The sequence below is a fragment of the Salmo trutta genome, chromosome 17, assembly GCF_901001165.1.
Source record: "Salmo trutta chromosome 17, fSalTru1.1, whole genome shotgun sequence".
In the NCBI taxonomy this organism is placed as follows: Eukaryota; Metazoa; Chordata; class Actinopteri; order Salmoniformes; family Salmonidae; genus Salmo; species Salmo trutta.
Genome location: NC_042973.1, coordinates 31209496 through 31230624, shown reverse-complemented (window position 1 = coordinate 31230624; position 21129 = coordinate 31209496). Strand labels below are relative to the sequence as shown.

The 21129-nt window shown below is 42.7% G+C and overlaps 1 protein-coding gene across 2 annotated transcripts in view; it reads left to right on the top strand.

Annotated features, from left to right (window-relative positions):
• LOC115152031 (FERM domain-containing protein 4A) overlaps positions 1–21129 on the top strand; it is a 217036-nt gene that overhangs the window by 48258 nt on the left and 147649 nt on the right. Inside the window, exon 1 of one of the 2 annotated variants that reach the window (XM_029696488.1) lies at positions 16175–16315. The exons of the other annotated variant lie outside the window; for it this stretch is intronic. Within the exon in view, the coding sequence (XP_029552348.1) occupies positions 16283–16315 (33 nt within the window). The 5' untranslated portion in view covers positions 16175–16282. Of the gene's footprint in view, positions 1–16174; positions 16316–21129 lie in introns of those variants that run through there. 2 annotated transcript variants of the gene reach the window in all.

The window sequence follows — 21129 nt, the reverse complement described above, 5'->3', positions numbered from 1 at the left end:
CATTAGAAATGCATTATGTTTCATGGTTTTTCATCAATTGTTAAGCACTACTGAACAAAGAGTTCTTCAGGATCCACATGAACGGCTCTTAGGTGAACAGAGCCAAAAGATCCGACTGACTGAAATAACTCAGAATGGCCATCACTAATAGCCTAATGCATGAATGTCAAGTCTTAACAAGTCTCATATTGAACACGTCTGCAAGAGAATATCAACGACAATAACTTCCCTGCTCTCTCAAACATGGCCTGGGAGTGGGTTAGCACCTGACACCCTGCTCTGGTAGATGATCTTGTCAAGTCTGATCCAACAAGGTAATCATCACATGTGCATGGTTTGCAAAAGGACCAGTGAGATATTGTGTGTGTGTGTGTGTGTTTCATCCACACTAATTTCTAGATCTATCAATTTGCTCCAGCTTATCTCCCCTCTCCAGCAGGACCATTGTGTTTGTATAATGTCTGATGTTAAATGTTGTTATTTGATTTAGTCAGTAATTAACCAGTAGATTCCAGCTTACTGTTGTAATCCCTCAGACACCGACTGTGTCTCTCTCAACCTTCCCCCTGAGTCGAAGCTATTGGCCAATGTTAAAGGAGAAGCTATATAAGCAGACAGCTGTTCTACGTGGTGGGAGATTGATTTAGTGGTAATGGTATGACAGGGTCAGATGTCACAGGTCAGACTTACTGGATCGCTCCCTTCAGACCACTGCTTTGAACAATGATCAAACCAAAGAACATTGAATGTGACATTCACTCTCTCATTCAATTCATTTAAATTCAACAAGACATGTGGAAAGTGTACAGTCGAAACATTTGCCAAAGGAAATTTAAATAAGATTTACACTTCTAGCACTTCTCTCCCTCTCTTTCCCCATGTGCTGTTCACTGGACCTGCATGCCTTTGTAACTTATTCCCTGTTCAGGTGAGCCTCTGTCCAATCCCCCCACACTCATGCATGCACACACTTGCAAGTATCTGAACCAATGATATTTATAAACCCTGGATGACTGACAGGGTGCACTGTATTGAAGCCATCGTGCAGCCATCTTGGCACTCCTCCTCAATTGTAGAAAATATTTTGGAAGCTATATAAATGCATTTATGAATGTCTACATTAGTTTCTGACACGTTTATTCTATTACAGACACCTTAATGCACATGTTTTAATTATAATATGTGAGATAAACATCTATACAGTATATAAATACATTTTCCTTCAAGTATTTTTTTAGAGAGTACTGATGTAACTGTCTCCACTACAACAACAAAAAATACTTAAATACATGTTATTTTGTCCTTGAAACATTTAGTTGAAATATTGTAGATTTCCATTCATTCCTATGGAGGACTGCTCCTACTAGGGAGTGCCAATATAATGAAAATGTATTTATAAAGCCCTTTTGCATCAGCCGATGTCACAAAGTGCTATACAGAAACACAGCCTAAAACCCCAAACAGCAAGCAAGCAATGCAGACGTAGAAGCACGGTAGCTAGGAAACACTTCCTAGAAAGGCAGGAACATAGGAAGAAACCTAGAGAGGAACCAGGCTCTGAGGGGTAGCCAGTCCTCTTCTGAATGTGCCAGGTTGAGATTATAACAGGACATGGCCAAGATGTTCAAACATTCATAGATGACCAGCAGGGTTAAATAATAATAATCACAGTGGTTGTAGAGGGTGCAACAGGTCAACACCTCAGGATTAAATGTCAGTTGGCTTTTCATAGCCGAGCATTCAGAGTAAGAGACAGCAGGTGAGGTAGAGAGAGAGTTGAAAACAGCAGGTCCTGGACAAGGTAGCACGTCCGGTGAACGGGTCAGGGTTTCATAGCCGCAGGCAGAGCAGTTGAAACTGGAGCAGCAGCACAACCAGGTGGACTCGGGACAGCAAGGAGTCATCAGGCCGGCTGGTCCTGAGGCATGGTCTCAGGACTCAGGTCCTCCGGGAGGGGAGGGAGAATGAGAGAGAGAGAATTAGAGGGAGCATACTTAAATTCTCAAAGGACACCGGTTATTGCTGCATAAATACTGGAGGCTGAGACAGGAGGGGTTGGGAGACACTGTGGCCCTGTCTGAAAATACCCCCGGACAGGGCCAACCAGGCAAGATATAACCACACCCACTTTGCCAAAGCACAGCCCCCACACCATCAGAAGGATATCTTCAAACTACCAACTTACTACCCTGAGACAAGGCTGAGTATAGCTCACGAAGATCTCCCCTACGGCACAAACCCGCTGGGGGCGCCAAACCCGGACAGGAATATCATGTTAGTGACTCGACCCACTCATGTGACGCACCCCTCCTAGGGACGGGATGGAAGAGCACCAGTTAGCCAGTTACTCAGCTCCTGTAATAGGGTTAGAGGCAGAGAATCCCAGTGGAGAGAGGGGAACCGGCCAGGCAGGGACAGCAAGGGCAATTTGTTGCTCCAGTGCCTTTCCGTTCACCTTCACACCCCTGGGCCAGACTACACTCAATCATAGGACCTACTGAAGAGATGAGTCTTCAAAAAAACTTAAAGGTTAAGACCGAGTCTGAGTCTCTCACGTGGATAGGCAGACCATTCCATAAAAATAGAGCTCTATAGGAGAAAGCCCTGCCTCCAGCGGTTTGCATAGAAATCTAGGGACAGTAAGAAGGCCTGCGTCTTGTGACCGTAGCATACGTGTAGGTATGTACGGCATGACCAAATCGGAGAGATAGGTAGGAGCAAGCCCATACAAAAAGATTTTTGCAATGTTACAACGATGGAAAAAAGCTGTCCTTGAAATATTGTTGATATGCTCATCAAAAGAGAGATCAGGGTCCAGAGTAATGCCGAGGTCCTTCAGTTTTATTTGAGATGACTGTACAGCCATCAAGATTAATTGTCAGATCCAACAGAAGATCTCTTTGTTTCTTGGGACCTAGAACTAGCATCTCTGTTTTGTTTAAAAGTTAACATAGTATGTTTAAAAGTAAACATTTGCCACCATCCACTTCTTTATGTCTGAAACACAGGCTTCCAGGGAGGGCAATTTTGGGGCTTCACCATGTTTCATCGAAATGTACAGCTGTGTATCATCCGCATAGCAGTGAAAGTTAACATTATGTTTCCCGAATGACATCACCAAGAGGTAAAATATATAGTGAAAACAATAGTGGTCCTAAAATGGAACCTTGAGGAACATCGAAACTTACAGTTGATTTGTCAGAGTACAAACCATCCACAGAGACAAACTGATATCTTTCTGACAGATAAGATCTAAACCAGGCCAGAACTTGTCCGTGTAGACCAATTTGGGTTTCCAATCTCTCCAAAAGAATGTCCTGATCAGTGGTATCAAAAGCAGCACTAAGGTCTAACAGCACAAGGAGAGATGCAGAGCCTTGGTTTGATGCCATTAAAATGTCATTTACCAGCTTCACGAGTGCAGTCTCAGTATAGATTGTTTGTCTTCAGGAAGGCACTGTGTTGCCGCCAAACAGCTTTTTCTAAACATCTTTGAGAGGAATGGGAGATTCCATATAGGCCGATAGTTTTTAAATATTTTCTGGGTCAAGGTTTGGCTTTTTCAAGAGAGGCTTTATTACTCATCCCGTCAGTAGAGGATGCCTGGTTGCTCTTCAAAAGCTTTTTCATGTCCATCTTAAATAAGCATGCCCCATTCAAAAAATGTAGAACTAAGAACAGATATAGCCCTTGGTTCACCCCGGACTTGACTGCCCTTGACCAGCACAAAAACATCCTGTGGCGTTCTGCATTAGCATCGAAAAGCCCCCGCGATATGCAACTTTTCAGGGAAGTCAGGAACCAATTTACTCAGTCAGTTAGGAAAGCTAAGGCTAGCATTTTCAAACAGAAATTTGCTTCCTGTAGGACTAATTCCAAAAAGTTTTGGGACACGGTAAAGTCTAAAACTATCTGCCGAAATTGTTGCAAAGTACTGTGCAGCTGTCTTCATCGACCTGGCCAAGGCTTTCGACGCTGTCAATCACCGCATTCTTATCGGCAGACTCAATAGCCTTGGTTTCTCAAATGACTGCCTCGCCTGGTTCACCAACTACTTCTCAGATAGAGTTCAGTGTCTCAAATCGGAGGGCCTGTTGTCCGGACCTCTGGCAGTCTCTATGGGGGTGCCACAGGGTTCAATTCTCGGACCGACTCTTTGTATATATCAATGATGTTGCTCTTGCTGCTGGTGATTCTCTGATCCACCTCTACGCAGACAACACCATTCTGTATACATCTGGCCCTTCTTTGCACACTGTGCTAACCAACCTCCAAACGAGCTTCAACGGCATACAACACTCCTTCCGTGGCCTCCAACTACTTTTAAATGCAAGTAAAACTAAGTGCATGCTCTTCAACCGATTGCTGCCCGCACCCTCCCGCCCGACTAGCATCACTACTCTGGACGATTCTGACCTAGAATATGTGGACAACTACAAATTCCTAGGTGTCTGTTTAGACTGTACACTCTCCTTCCAGACTCACATTAAGCATCTCTAATTCAAAATGAAATCGAGAATCGGCTTCCTATTTCACAACAAAGCCTCCTTCACTCATGCCGCCAAACATACCCTCGTAAAACTGACTATCCTACCGATCCTTGACATCAGCGATGTCATTTACAAAATAGCCCCCAACACTCTACTCAGCAAACTGGATGTAGCCAATCACAGTGCCATCCTTTTTATCACCAAAGCCCCATATACTACCCACCACTGTGACCTGTATGCTCTCATTGGCTGACCGTCACTACATATCCGTCGCCAAACCCACTGGCTCCAGGTCATCTATAAGTCTTTGCTAGATAAAGCCCCACCTTTTCTCAGATCACTGGTCACCATAGCAACACCGACCCGTAGCACACGCTCCATCAGGTATGTTGCACTGGTCATCTCCAAAGCCAACACTTCCTTTGGCCGCCTTTCCTTCCAGTTGTCTGCTGCCAATGACTGGAATGAATTGCAAAAATCTCTGAAGCTGGAGTCTTATATCTCCCTCTAACTTTAAGCATCAGCTGTCTGAGCAGCTTACCGATCGATCACTGTACCTGTACACAGCCAATCTGTAAATAGCCCACCCGACCACCTCATCCCCATATTATTACTTACCCTCTTCCTCTTTTGCCCCCCAGTATCTCTACTTGCACATCATTATTTGCACATTTGTCACTCCAGCATTAATGCTAAATTGTAATTATTTTCGCCTCTAGGGCCTATTTATTTTCTTCATCCCTAATCGTCTACATTTGCACACACTGTACATAGATTTTTCTATTTTTCTTTTCTTTTGTGTTATTGACTGTACATTTGTTTATGTGTAACTCTGTGTTGTTGTTTTTGTCACACTGCTTTGCATTATCTTGGCCAGGTCGCAGTTGTAAATGAGAACTTGTTCTCAACTGGCCTACCTGGAGGTAGCGGAACGCCTAGCCAACATCTAATAGAACAGCAGGGCGCGAAATACAAAACATCAAAACGCGCACACACACACCCCTTTCAATAACGCACATACCAGTCATGTTCTTTCCTGTACTTTCTCCTGTAATGTTTTTCATTTAATTTGTTTCTTAGTATCTCAATTAGATCTGCAAAGGTGTACAGAGGAAAGAGTCTAAGACAAGATGAAAGTTAAAAACCCAATCTCTTCCTAAAAATTTTTTTGGTCCACCTGCATCTTGTTGTCAGACCAGTGAAGATGGTGGAAAACTGTACTAATTGTATTTACCCTAGGTTACCCTTTCCCATTGTTATCAACCTAGCTGTATGTCGTATAACTAATTAGAGGTCCTGCTCACCTGATGTACCATGCCAGGTGCGTATAATACTGATGGTAAAGGGAGAGGGAAAGGGTTATCTTCTATGGGCTAGGTGGGACGCTGCAGGACACAGCCAGTGAAATATCAGGGTGGCAAATTCAAAAACAACAAAATGTCATAATTCAACTTTCTCAAACATACGACTATTTTACACCATTTTAAAGATACACTTCTCCTTAATGTAATCACATTGTCCAATTTCAAAAAGGCTTTACAGCGAAAGCAAAACATTAGATTATGTTAGGAGAGTACATAGACAACAATAACCACACAGCCATTTTCCAAGCACGGAGATGTGTCACAAAAACCCAAAATACAGCTAAATGAAGCACTAACCTTTGACGATCTTCATCAGATGACACTCCCAGGACATCATGTTACACAACACATGTATGTTTTGTTCGATAAAGTTTATATTTATATCCAAAAACAGCATTTTACATTGGCGCGTGATGTTCAGAAAATGTATTCCCACCAAAACTTCAATTTACAAAAATACTCATCATAAACGTTGAAAAAATACATAACAATTATTTAAAGAATTATAGATACACTACTCCTTGATGTAACCGCTGTGTCAGATTTTAAAATAGCTTTACGGAGAAAGCACATTTTTAAATATTCTGAGTACATAGCTCGCCATCAAAGCAAGCTACACAGACACCCGCCAAGTTCTGGGGTCAACTAAACTCAGAATTAGTATTATAAATATTCTCTTACCTTTGCTGATCTTCGTCAGAATGCACTCCCAGGACTGCTACTTCCACAATAAATGTTCTTTTTGTTCGAAATAATCCATATTTATGTCCAAATACCTCCGTTTTGCTCGTGCGTTCAGATCACTATCCAAAGGCATAATGCGCGAGCGTAATTCGAGACACAAAAAGTAAATATGTTCCATTACCATTCATAGAAACATGTCAAACGTTGTTTACAATCAATTTTTAGGGTATTTTTGACGTAAAAATGCGATAATAAAAAACTTTCTGATTGACAGCCAATGGAAGCCTTAGGAAGTGCATTGTGACCCCACAGACACTATAGTTTCGATAGGGATTTAAAAGAAGAACTAAAATTCTCAGATTTCCCACTTCCAGGTTGGATTTTTCTCAGGTTTTTGCCTGCCATATGAGTTCTGTTATACTCACAGACATCATTCACACAGTTCTAGAAACTTCAGAGTGTTTTCTATCCAAATCTACTAATAGTATGCATATTCTAGTTTCTGGGCCTGAGTTGTAGGCAGTTTAATTTTGGTACGTTTTTCATCCGGCCGTGAAAATACTGCCCCCTATACCTTAACAGGTTTAAAATAAAGGTGAAATAATTTTAAAAAATTAAAATACAGAAACCGAGCCTAAAACCCCAGAGAGAAAGCAATGCAGATGTAGAGGCACGGTGGCTAGGAAAAACTCCCTAGAAAGGGAGAAACCTGTGAAGAAACCTAGAGAGGAACCAGGCTCTGAGGGGTAGCCAGTCCTCTTCTGCATGTGCCTGGTGTTGTTTTATACATCGAAGTGTTTAAGGATTCCATTTGAAATAGCCTATAGTGATGGGTCGTTCGCGAACAAACAGCACTTTTTGAACAGATCTTTTTGGTGAACATCGGGAATGGAATCTCATCTGTTAAAGAGCCGTTCATTTGGCTCCCTGATTTGCATACTGCTACTACTGCTTTTTAGCTCCAGACAAAGGTTATATGTTGATAAGTTCTGTTTGTTTTATCTGAATGCGGTAATTCCTCACTGCAGGAACAATATATAGTGAGGATAGAGCCTCATTCTGGTCCACGCTAAATTTTTGCAGGGTGTAAATATTTTTTTTTACAATTTTGCAAGCAATCTAATTTCGCCTGGTAAAAATGTATTTCAACTCACATTTCACAAACTGACATAATGGTAGGCAACCTTTAAGGCTTTAAATTAGAAATATATCATCTTTCATGGTTTTTCACCTATTGTTAAGCACTACTGAACAAAGAGCTGTTTGGGAGCAAAATGAACGGCTCTTTTAAGTGAACAGAGCCAACAGGCAGAAATCCATTAGAATGTTTTCTGTAGAGTGTAATTGCATTTTTTTGTTGAAGCACAGAAAAAAACCACAGGAGCAAAGAGGGGAGACGGATAGAGGGACTGGAGAGACAGGGAAGAGGGGAATAGGGAAAGGGGGCTGTGTCGCTCGCGCAGAGCGGGTGGCAGTGAGTGGTATATTGTCTAGCAAATGTAATTGTTATTACCCCCACCCTCTCCCCTCTTTCTCTACTATCTTCTCCACTCCTTTGTCCCTTCCCCCACCCATCCACTCATCTACTCCTGGGGGGTGTGGGGCTGAAGAAGGACATAGGGGAGGGACGAATTGTGCGTGCGTGGTAAACGCCATAAATGAACCGTTGAACGCGTGAACATGTGAAAGTGTGAACAAGTTTTTTTATGAATCATTGTTTGACTTGGTGTGACTTAACCACATTATAACATTATTCATTGGCTCTACATTAATTAGGTTAAATGCATTAAAAAGTAATTGACCTGTAATTGACCTTCTTGGTTTCTTCATATATTTAGACATAAATAATGTATTTCATACCCCTCGACTTAATCAACATTTTGTTGTGTTACAGCCTCAATTAAAAATTGATAAATATCATAAATATCATAATATCATTTTATCTCACCAATCTACACATTTTTTGAAATGCTTGCAAATTTATTGAAAATGAAATACAGAAATATCTCATGTGTTCAATGTAGACCCAATGAACAATGGTTATAATGTGGTTAATGTGTTGTATTTATATACAGGCATTGTAACCCCCAACTTGACAGATGGTAAACAGTGAAGGGGTCCTGTTAGTACAGTGGCTATTATATTGTGGACTGAATTCCATTAACGCAACTGTTTGGAACTGAATTAATCAGACATTCACGAGTCACATTGTTAGAAATTAACTTGGTTGAAGGGTCCCAATTTTTTCTAAAATAATAAATAAATTCAAAATGAAAAGTGCCTTTTATTACGCAAGAAACACGTTCACGGTTCGTTAATGCCATTTATTACCCCTCATATGTGTGCACATGTGTGTGTGAATGGCTGACAGGTTAATGTTGTGTGTCAGCAGTAAAGTGTGTTAGGGTTAGATGGGGCTGTAAGTCACTCTGTCTCTGTTGACACATACAAATACTGTAGATACACCAAAAGTATGTGGACACGGGCTCATCGAACATCTCATTCCAAAATCATGGGCATTAATATGGACCACCCCTTTGCTATAAGAGCCTCCACTCTTCTGGGAAGGCTATCCACTAGATGTTGGAACATTGCTGCGGGGACTTGCTTCCATTCAACCACAAGAACATTAGTGAGGTTGGGCACTGATGTTGGGCAATTAGGCCTGGCTCGCAGTTGGCGTTCTAAATCATCCCAAAGGTGTTCCGGCTTGGGTTGAGGCCAGGGCTCTGTGCAGGCCAGTCAAATTCTTTTACACCGATCTTGACAAACCATTTCTTATTGACCTCGTTTTGTGCACAGGGGCATTGTCATACTGAAACAGGAAATGGTCTTCCCCAAACTGTTGCCACAAAGTTGGAAGCATAGGATCGTCTAGAATGTCATTGTATGCTGTAGCGTTAAGATTTCCCTTCACTGGAACTAAGGGGCCTAGACCGAACCATGAAAAACAGCCCCAGACCATTATTCCTCCTCCACCATATTGTACAGTTGGCATTACACAACGGGATAGGTAGTGTTCTCCTGGCATCCGCCAAACCCAGATTTGTTCATCGGACTGCCAGATGGTGAAGTGTGATTCATTACTCCAGAGAACGTGTTTCCACTGCTCCAGAGTCCAATGGCGGTGAGCTTTACACCACTCCAGCTGATGCTTGGCATTGCACATGGTGATCTTAGGTTTGTGTGCAGCTGTTTGGCCATGGAAACCTATTTATTGATGCTCCCTACTAACAGTTCTTGTGCTGACGTTGCTTCCATAGGAGGTTGGAACTCGGTAGTAAGTGTTGCAACCGAGGACAACATTTTTTAGGCGCTACGCGCTTCAGCACTTGGCAGTCCCGTTCTGTGAGCTTGTGTGGCCTACCACTTCATGGCTGAGCCGTTTTTGCTCCTTGACATTTTCACTTCACAATAACAGCACTTACAGTTGACCAAGGCATCTCTAACATGGCAGAAATTTGACAAACTGACTTGTTGGAAAGGTGGAATCCTATGACGGTGCCTTGTTGAATGTCACTGAGCTCTTCAGTAAGGCCATTCTAATACCAATGATTGTCTATGGAGATTGCATTGCTATGTCCTTGATTTTATACACATGTCGTCAACAGATGTGGCTGAGATAGCCAAGTCCACTAATTTGAAGAGGTGTCCACATACTTTTGTATATATAGACAAACAGACATACAGCCAGACACAACAATGCTGCTGCATTACTATTGTTATATCAACACTGCTCACCTTCTTTTTTTTATTACATTTTTTATTTTGTATTTAACCTTTATTTGACTAGGCAAGTCAGTTAAGAACAAATTCTTATTTACAATGCTGGTCTACCGGGGAACAGTGGGTTAAGTGCCTTGTTCAGGGGAAGAACAACGTATTTTTACCTTGTCAGCTCAGGGATTCGATTCAGCATCCTTTCGGTTACTGGCCCAATGCTCTAACCACTAGGCTACCTGCCGCCCCACACATGCATTACTGTACCTATAGTTTTGCTTATGGCTGTACAATTACATTAGTATGCATATACAGCAGAAATCAAATTTATATTAAAACTGCATCTATTATATTTATATAAATTACATTTATTTTAAAACCACATTACTATGCTCATTGCTTCTAGGGATATTGTTCACCATAAAACTGTAATGTTATGTTTATAACATTGCAGGCAGTGCAACTGCATTGGCTGACTGGAAGGAACCTTTCACCTGTGTCCTCTCATACTTTATCAGTAAACAGAAGCATGCATGTATATGCATTCCCATAAATGCACTTACGCACATTATCAGGCCTAAGATTGTGTGGAATCCATCCCGCCAGGTTTAAGTGAGCAGCAGGAAACTGTGGACCCTGGGGTTTATTGAGCCAACATGGCTGACACACACGCACACACACAGACAGACAGACAGACAGACAGACAGACAGACAGACAGACAGACAGACAGACAGACAGACAGACAGACAGACAGACAGACAGACAGACAGACACACACACGCACGCACACAGACAGACAGACAGACAGACAGACAGACAGACAGACAGACAGACAGACAGACAGACAGACACACACACACACACACACACACACAGGGTCAGGGGTCAGCAGTATAATGAGATGTTAGTAGCAGGTTGTGAAGATTCTCTTCTCACCTCCTCCCCACTGGATCTGCTGCTGCTATAACACAGCTCTTATTCAATTATATACACAACCAATGAGTGTGTGGGAATGGAGGGGTAGGACTGTGTGTGTGTGTGTGTGTGTGTGTGTGTGTGTGTGTGTGTGTGTGATGTGTGTGTGTGTGTGTGTGTGTGTGTGTGTGTGTGTGTGTGTGTGTGTGTGTGTGTGTGTGTGTGTGTGTGTGTGTGTGTGTGGTAATGACATGGTCTGATGGACTAGGTTGGTTGTGTGAATTGGCTAGTCTCTATGGGTGATTGTGTTGTGGACCGTATAGTAATTATATTCCATGGTGGTGCCTGGCCTGGGAATAATGTGGTCAAATTAGCTTTTCCCCTGAAATCATGTTATTAATATGAATCCAGATTTAAATGAGTCTGCATAATGATATGGTTGTTAGCTTCAAGATAAAGTTATTTACATATTCTAGAAATCTGTGTGTGTGCGTGTGTATGTGTGTGCTTGTAGACCAGTTAGTTAGTTACCTGTTGTCGTGTCTCTGACTGATTAAATTATAAGACATGCTATTTTATCAAATCGATTACCTAACTTTTAATTGATTACGTGATTAAATTAAACCATGCAACAATTGAACCATTAATTAACCTGGGGCACCACGGAAGCATTCATTTATATAGAGTGGTTATCTCCCGAATCCACTCTCTTAAAGATCTGAAGATCTTTTATATCAATAGTAGTCAATTATTAATCGTCACCTCGATCGGTCTCATTCTGATTGTCGTAAGTACTTGGTTATCTGCACGAAACCTAGCTAATAAGTTGAATCAGCAATACACAAATTGGATTAATTATTTATTTACTAAATACCAAAATAATCACACAGAATTACATATATATATACACAGGATAGATCACACATCGATTACTAATCATGCCATGAAAAGCTCCTAGTGGGCTAACCTGATATAAGGAAGGGGGTTGGGTTTGAATGAAAGAGCGGGAAGAGTGAAGGAAAAAGGGATTGGGTCTATCGGACCTTGAGACGCTATGCTACCGTCAATACAGAATCTTATGCATTCTAGTAACCGCCCATTTGGAAAAGTAAAATGCAAGATTCAATATTTATTCTGAGCTGCGCTTTGGTAGATGGGTCAAAGATGGAAGACTGGTTTACCCAAGAATCTTTCTGGTCGTAGCGTTGTAGAGCAGATATGTTAAAGTACCCTGTCGTTCTTCTGAGATTGTCTGCCCTTCCTAGGCCACATACGTTTACAGCTGCAGCTGATAACTCGACGTCTAGGATCACTTCTTTAGTGAATAATCATTCAAAGTTCATACCAAGTTGCCATAATCAGCTCACGCTGTATTCTGCCTGGTCTAGTCGCAATTCATCATTCCAACGTGGTGATCGTCACCTCCACGTTGAAATTAGCCCTTTTAATAAACGTATGGACACCAGTCCTCACATCATTGGGAACTAAATGTTAATTTAGTTAGGTTGTAGTTGAAATTAGCCCTTTTAAATGTATGGACACCAGTCCTCACGTCGTCGGGAACTAAATTTGACTTCTGTCAACGGGCTTTTGACTTGGGGGAGAGAAGGGCGTGTTTCCTAACCAATGTCTGATCACTTGGGCGTGGCCACTGAGTGGGCATAGTTTTCTTATGAAAAAAATTCTCTAATTTAGAATCTAAAATTAAATGTAACCTTTTCACAAATAGTTTCATATTTAAACATTTAAATTGCACAACAATTCCATGTGAATCTGATAACTAGAATGTGTAGACTTTCCAAGATACAATTTATGTCGTCCTATCATATAATGTCTCAGACACCAACTAATCTGACATCATATTCTTTAAGTGCGAACGGACACTTTCAACTGGTTGAGAAAGGGAAATATTATTCCATTCCCCAACCTTTTTATGTTACCATACTCTTCTCTCTAACAAAGGGCTTTCCAAGAGTCCATTCTGTAGAGTGGAGAGAAACGGGGAAAGGTATTTATGGGGGGGTCATAAACCTCACCCAACAGGGCAACGTCATGACACTGTTAAGTCTGGAAGTAAGTCTGAGCAGCTGAATTCCTTTCCGTAGGTGTCAGGCATGCATGTGCAAACGCACAAACAGAATACTACATCAAGACGTATGACACATAACCCTTATGAGTCAACCCAGGGACATCACAGACGGTCCACAGACGATAGCATCAACCACTCAACGAACCTTGAGAGGGTGGTCAGGTGGAAATGTAAATTGAATTAGAGAAAATTGTGATTGGAAAGATGGAGATTTAAAGAGCAGGAGACTGAGACATGGGGCGAAAAATAAGAAACAATGAGAGAGAGAGAGAAGATACAGAGAGGAAGAGAAGAAAGTGAGCGAGGAAGAGTGGGAGAAAGGGGGTGACAGAGAGAGAAAGTGTTCGTAGAATTAATAGGGGAATTGCAGTGGGAGCAGGGGATAAGGAAAATAGGGAATATATATATAGAGAGAGAACACATTCAGTCAATTATCTCCTTCCATATCGGATTTATCCTCTGTATACAAACCTGCTTTACCTCCAGAGGACTGGAGAAACTAGATGAGTCCTACACGGCCGTTGAATTGGGTTTTTGAGTTATGTACTGTTAAATAAGAGGTTTCGAGATGTGTTCAAAAAATGTAGTCTTGGTTTTGGATGGGCTTCATTTTGGAGTAATATTTAAGATATATTTTAGATATATTCTTCTAACTGGTATTGGTGAAGTTGAGAATTGATCGTCTCTGTGCGTTGTTGTGCAGGGATGTCTGTGTCATCCAGTCACAGTGGTAAATCGATGGTGTATCAGCGTCGCAGTAAATTGCCTGGTTGTCGGCACGAATCAATTACTGGTCCCGCAGCCACCAGTGGTAATTGTAGGGGTAGAGATGCAGACACTCCCACATGCACATACCACACACACACACACACACACACAAACACACACACACACACACACACACACACACACAGAGAGAGACACACAGAGACACACAGAGACAGACAGACATTACTTCATCCCACTCATGGAAACCTGGTATACCTCTACATTAGTACTAATATCCTATGTCTCTTCCATATCAGTTAGTGACATAATGTTAAATCCATACAGTCATGAATGACAGGGTGTAGGTCATTAATTTCAGGTTAATTTCAGATCACAATGTGTTATTAATTTATATCTAGGCTATAGTAAGGATATACTTTAACCTTGAGTTAAATGGCACAGTGTGATACTAATGGCTATACCTCTGTGGTAATTCCTTTTGGTGTGTGTGTGGGTGGGTACGTGTGTTAATGAGAGGATCCTCTATGGTAATTCCAGAGGGTTTAATTGAATTCCTAGTGCTGTAAGTGTAACTAGGTCAGAGAGAATACAGGCCAAAGACATCCTGCAAATTCATCTCCTTATACTCTCCACTACAACGGGACTGTCTCTCATGATCTCATCACTGTAGTGTTGGAGCTAGTACAGGTATTGAACAGCAGTAGTGTGGTTAGAGGGTGAGCACACTATTGAGGTTAGCAGATTACAGGTCCTAAATAGTGCCCTAACATTAGGATTTGCTTCTGTAACGGCACATTAGGACTGATCCTATCTTTGACTCTTGAAATAAATAAGATAGTAGTGGCAGTTAGGATGTTGTTCAGTACTATGGTCCCTGATTCAGAGGTTTTCTCTTCTAATGGTCTCAGTTGTTCTCTCTCTCTCGCTGGTGACGAATGCTGTTGCTATGGTAACGCTGAGATGCCGCTCGGAGAGCAGAGGTGAGGCTTCACCCTGTTGGTCCATTCTACAGACACGCACATGCACGGACACACATACTCAAACACACACACTCACATACACACACTCCATTAAGCACCCACTCATGATATCCAGGACAGAGCTGGATGGCTGGTTGGCTGGTTATAGTGATTTCCTCAGTGTATAACTTAAAAGGGGTATACAGTATTTTATTTTGACTGATTCCATAATACCTTGCAAATGGCCAGGTTCCGTTAGCAATTCTGCCACAAACTACATAGCTAGGGGTATATGGGGAGGCTAGATATTTATGCTCAAGATATATGTAAGCCGTTTTGCTTTATTGTTGTTAGCTGTGGCGTGTAGATGACTGTACATTGCTGGTAAATAGCCGGCTATAAAATTAGGAATCCACTATATTTTCCCATAGACATTAGCATAACTAAAGCTAGTAAGCTAGCTGTCAAGCTTGGCTGAACCCCCAAAAACTTTTAAAATAAAGGGAGGCACTGGTGGCAAATTTGTGTGTGTGTCATGTATGGTTGGAAGGCAAGGGATTAAAAATACATATTTTTAAATTCAGTAGGTAGGTGGCATTTTGATCTGTGAGATTGCTAGTTTTGTGGAATTCCCAGCAGAACTCCTGAATGGAATGCCCCTATAATGTAAGGATGCACTTCATGTTGGTGCATCCCTAGGGTATATGCTCGTGTGTGTGCGAGTGCGTGTGTGTGAATCATCCCCAATATTGTAAGAGAATAGAGGTAGATCAGGTTGCTAGGCATTTAGGAGCTTCTATTGTCTGGTGGAACAATCAAGCCCAGGAGAAGACACCCCTTGAACATTACACACACACACTCAATCACACACACACACCATGACCCCAGCCAAGGGTCAGAGCGGGAGAGAATGAGGGAGGCAAGGGTAGCAATAGGGAGATAGACATTTTTAGGAGGGAAAAGGGCAAGAGAACAACAGAGTGAGAGAGGGAGGGAGGGGTGAGAGAGAGAAAGACAGAAAGACAGAGAGACATAGAGAGAGAGAGATCTTACACCGTCACTGCACACAGAAGCTGCTGTGAAGAGCGACACACAGAGAGTTTGTCCTTTCCTCCTATGCGCCCCTCTGTGTCTGTGTGCGCGCGCACACCAGCGAGAGAGGACTCACACTCTTCTCTCAGTCTCCTCTGGTCTCGGGACGAATCGGGAGCGTTGTAGTGGAAATACTGGGAATGATGAGGATGAGACATCATCCCTAACAACGTTCCTAACAGGATCTATTCATCTGGAATATAATACACTGACTGACTGGATCACTACCAGGATCTGACATGGAAGGACTGCTCTCTCCCATGAGGACCAGGGTAGGTGTGTGTGTGTGTGTGTGTGTGTGTGTGTGTGTGTGTGTGTGTGTGTGTGTGTGTGTGTGTGTGTGTGTGTGTGTGTGTGTGTGTGTGTGTGTGTGTGTGTGTGTGTGTGTGTGTGTGTGTGTGTGTGTGTGTGTGTGTGTGTGTGTGTGTGTGCGTATGTTTGTTAGTTACCTGGGCTTATTTTACTAAATCAAAGCAAATCCGATGTTATTGGTCGAGTACACAGATTTGCAGATGCTATCGCAGGTGCAGCGAAATGCTTATGTTTCTAGCTCCAATAGTGCAGTAATACCTACCAATACAGACAAATCCCAAAAATAAAAGTCAGGAATCACAATATTTATACTGTATAAAGTATATATATTTTTACCCACTCTATATGTACAGTACCAGTCAAAGGTTTGGACACACCTACTCATTCAAGGGTTTTTCTTTATTTTTACTATGTTCTACATTGTAGAATAGTAGTGAATACATCAAAACTATGAAATAACACATATGGAATAATGTAGTAACCAAAAAAGTCTTAAACAAATCAAAATATATTTTATATTTGAAATTCTTCAAAGTAGCCACCGTTTGCCTTGATGACAGCTTTGTACACCCTTGGCATTCTCTCAACCAGCTTCATGAGGTAGTCACCTAGAATGCATTTCAATTAACAACTGGGACTTGTTAAAAGTTAATTTGTGGAATTTCTTTCCTTCTTAATGCGTTTGAACCAATCAGTTGTGTTGTGACAAGGTAGGGGTGGTATACAGAAGATAGTCCTATTTGGTAAAAGACCAAGTCCATATTGTGGCAAGAACAGTGAGTAAAAATGTAAATGTGATTAAAGTGACCAGTGTTCAATTACTATATACATAGGGCAGCAGTCTCTAAGGGACAGGGTAGAGTACCAGGTGGTAGCAGGCTATAACTATTTAACAGTCTGATGACGTGGAGATAGAAACTGTTTTTCAGTCTCTCTGTCCCAGCTTTGATGCACCTGTACCGTCTCTGCCTTCTAGATGGTAGCAGGGTGAACATGCCGTGGCTCTGGTGGCTGAGGTCCTTGATGATCTTCTTGGCCTTCCTGTGACACTGTGTGCTGTAGATACCCAAGAGGGCAGGCAGTGTGGAGAGTCCTGCGGTTGTGCACGATGCAATTGCTGTGCCAGGCAGTGATACAGCCCAACAGGATGCTCTCGATGGTGCATCTGCAGACGTTTTTGAAGGTGTTAGGGGCCAAGCCGAATTTCTTCAGCCTCCTGAGGTTGCGCTTTCACCACACCGTCTGTGTTAATGGACCACTTCAGGTTGAATGTTTTCCCCCTCTTCACTGCGACCCCGTCAATGTGGATGTGGGCGTGCTCTCTCTGCTGTCTCCTAAAGTCCACAATCAACTCCTTCATTTTGTTGAAGTTGAGGGAGAGATTATTTTCCTGGCACCACTCCGCACCACTATAGTGATAATGAACTTGGAAAATTTGTTTACAGGGTTTGGTTGCCTTAACAATTTGGGTTCTCATGCTGCTATCACCGTGGTGATGATAGAAGTCAGAGGGAAAGTTAATGGTTGCCGCCGTTGCTAGGGGTGATGGGCAGAATGTTGAAGAGAGGAGTCATACTGCTGTGAGAATTCAGGTTTAAATGCTGTGTGTGTGTGTGTGTGTGTGTGTGTGTGTGTGTGTGTGTGTTTCAATCATAGCAGTTCCTATCGCCCTACTGTTCCATTTGTTCCATACAGAGTCTCTCTACTGTTCCATTTGTTCCATACAGTCTCTCTACTGTTCCATTTGATCCATACAGAGTCTCTCTACTGTTCCATTTGTTCCATACAGAGTCTCTCTACTGTTCCATTTGTTCCATACAAAGAGAGAGAGGGAGAGAGATTATAATAAAGATAGAGGGTGTGTATGTGTTTTATTATCAGTGAACCAATATGCTTTGCATATAGCATGACCTACCAGGTCTCACAGTCTCCTGTCAGAATTAGACGTTCATCCATGTTTCTAAAAAACGGTCTAAGGCACTGCATTGCAGTGCTGAGGTGTCACTACAGCCTTGGGTTCGATCTCAGGCTGTGTCACATGACCGGGAGATCCATGGGGCGGTGTAGAATTGTCCCAGCATTGTCCGGGTTAGGGGAGGGTTTGGCCAGCCGGGATTTCCTTGTCTCATTGTGGCGGGCCGGGCACCTGCAAGCTGACCTCGGTCGTCAGTTGGATGGTGTTTCCTCTGACACATTGTTGCAAAGGGTGTGTCAAGAAGCAGTGCGGCTTGGCAGGGTCGTGTTTCGGAGGACACATGGCTCTCAACCTTTGCCTCTCCCCAGTCCGTAGGGGAGTTTCAGCGATGAGACAAGATCATAACTACCTATTGGATATGGGGAGAAAAAGGGGGTAAAAAATACATACATAAAACTTTTAATTTTGAAGGGTTAAGGTTTGGGATAGGCTTAAAACACAAATCTCCAATACAACTTTGGATTGCTGGATTTGAACTTGCAACTTTTAGAATCAGAGGCAGATGCTTACACCAATTCACCATCCACAATGTCCTAGCAAAACCGAAACCTACTTGAAGGTAACAGCACTCACTGTTGCCCTAGTGCCCAGCTTCCACTTCATCTCCTGATGTCCTCAGAGATGGATGGATGTCGAATACTGACTTGTGTCACAGGTGACCTGGCTGAGCATAACATTTGTAGGTACCCTGTGTATGTATGAGTGTGGTGTGAGTAAACATCATAGTATACAATAGAGATGGGGAAGGGCAGTGCTGCTGTAATAAATATGTATATGTTTGACCAATGTGTTGCTGCTGCGGCTATGACCAGATAAAATAGCATTCTACTATTATCATCAGGGATGGGAGGGGAGGAGAAATGTTGGTCTCTGTTTGTCTGTTACAGTGTAGTGGTGATTAATGTCCATTGTTCAGTAAGATATGCACTGAATAGTCATCTCTCTCTCTCTCTCTCTTTCTCTCTCTCACACACACACATACACACACACATACGCACACGCACACGCACACGCACACACACACACACACACACACACACACACACACACACACACACACACACACACATAATCTCAGTTCTACAGTGGGCTGAAGGACTGTGTAGTTCTAATATCTCCTGGGAGAGGAGAGTTGGTAATTTAGACAGAATTCCCCTTCCCTTCACATCTCTACAGCCTTCTCTCCCTACCCTCACCCCCCCCTCTCTCTCCCTCCCCTCACCCCTCTCTCCCCCGTGCCTCCTCCCCCCCACCACCCCTCTACTCTCCAATCTGTTAACAGTGTTCCCCAGCCACACTGAGTGGTAAAGGTGTAAATCCAAGCTGTTGGCTATAAACTGTTGAGTGTGTAACAAAGTCAAGCTGGTTGCAGCAAGTTATCTCTTGTTTTAAAACCTCAGAGTATCAAGTGAGGACAACTATTATTTTCATGGACTTCTTAGACTATAAAATGAACACAGTGAGCACAGTGAGTTCCAACCCCATGTACGCATATCTGTCTGTGTGTGTGTGTGTGTGTGTGTGTGTGTGTGTGTGTGTGTGTGTGTGTGTGTGTGTGTGTGTGTGTGTGTGTGTGTGTGTGTGTGTGTGTGTGTGTGTGTGTGTGTGTGTGTGTGCGTGTGGCAGAGTGAGTCTGATCTAATCCTCTCCACTCAACATGTTCACCCCTGAATTCACCACCAGTGAGTTACCAACCAATTTTGAAGGGGTTTGTCCAATCAGGGTTTTCACACACTGCAACACTCGTCCCCCTCTCCTCTCATCTCATTCCCCTTTACTCTCCTCCATCAATCCACCTACATCAATGGTTCCAGACTGTCTCTCTCTCTCTCTGCCCGCTCTCTCCCTTTCTCTCATTATCTCTCTCACTCACTCTTTCTGTTTTGGCAGTCCATCTGATCTCTGTAATAGGTTTTTCCAGATCTCTCTGTGGTCTGAGCCAAGTGGAGAGTTATTGGGTGGCTAGGAGGGCTAGGAGTGGTTTGGGGGATAACATTGGCCAGAGAGGCTTGGCACACAGTCAACCGTAGCCGTCTGTCTTGTGTGTGCCACCCCCTCCATCCAGCCCTAATGTATCGGTGCCATCTCCATATCAATCCCAGCCATGCCAAGCCAAACCAAATAGCCAAGGGGAGTTCCATGGATTTCATTGACTAGAGTGCCAGACATAATGACAGTTGTCTGCTAATAGAAGGTCAGTGTTTCACACAGTATACTGTACATGGGTTTGTGTCAGGTTACTCACATATGAACACACTTCAACTCGATATATATGTTACTTTAAACACTAAACAGTGTTAAAGAGACTGGTGGGAGTTGGATTTGCTAGAGAGAGTAGAGACAGTATAGCCATTCCCAAGCCTAAAGTGTTACACACACCGCACTGAATGGATCTCCCGTTCTTCTACCGATCGTTCAGCGCGCTGTTGACGTCTGACTGCAGACATGTAAAATTGATTTGCACTCGGTTCGCAAGTACTCTTGACAGGCAAACACTATTGGTGTGTTCGAGCCTATAGAGCTCAACTCTTTCTGAGACCGCATTTACCAGTGTCACTGTTATCTCTCTCCTTTTTCTTTCTCTCGCTTTGTCTATCAATCTCCATGTCCCCCAATCTCTGATTTCTGTTTCCTTGTGTCACACTTGTCGTCGTAGAGAGAAAGGGACCAATGCGCAGCGGGTTTCGTGCTCAACATATTTATTTATAAAATAATGCGAACACCACGGAAGAAAACAATAAACAAACTAGCGACATGAAACAGTGAAAGCAGGCTCAACAAAAAGCAGTGCTCTCAAAC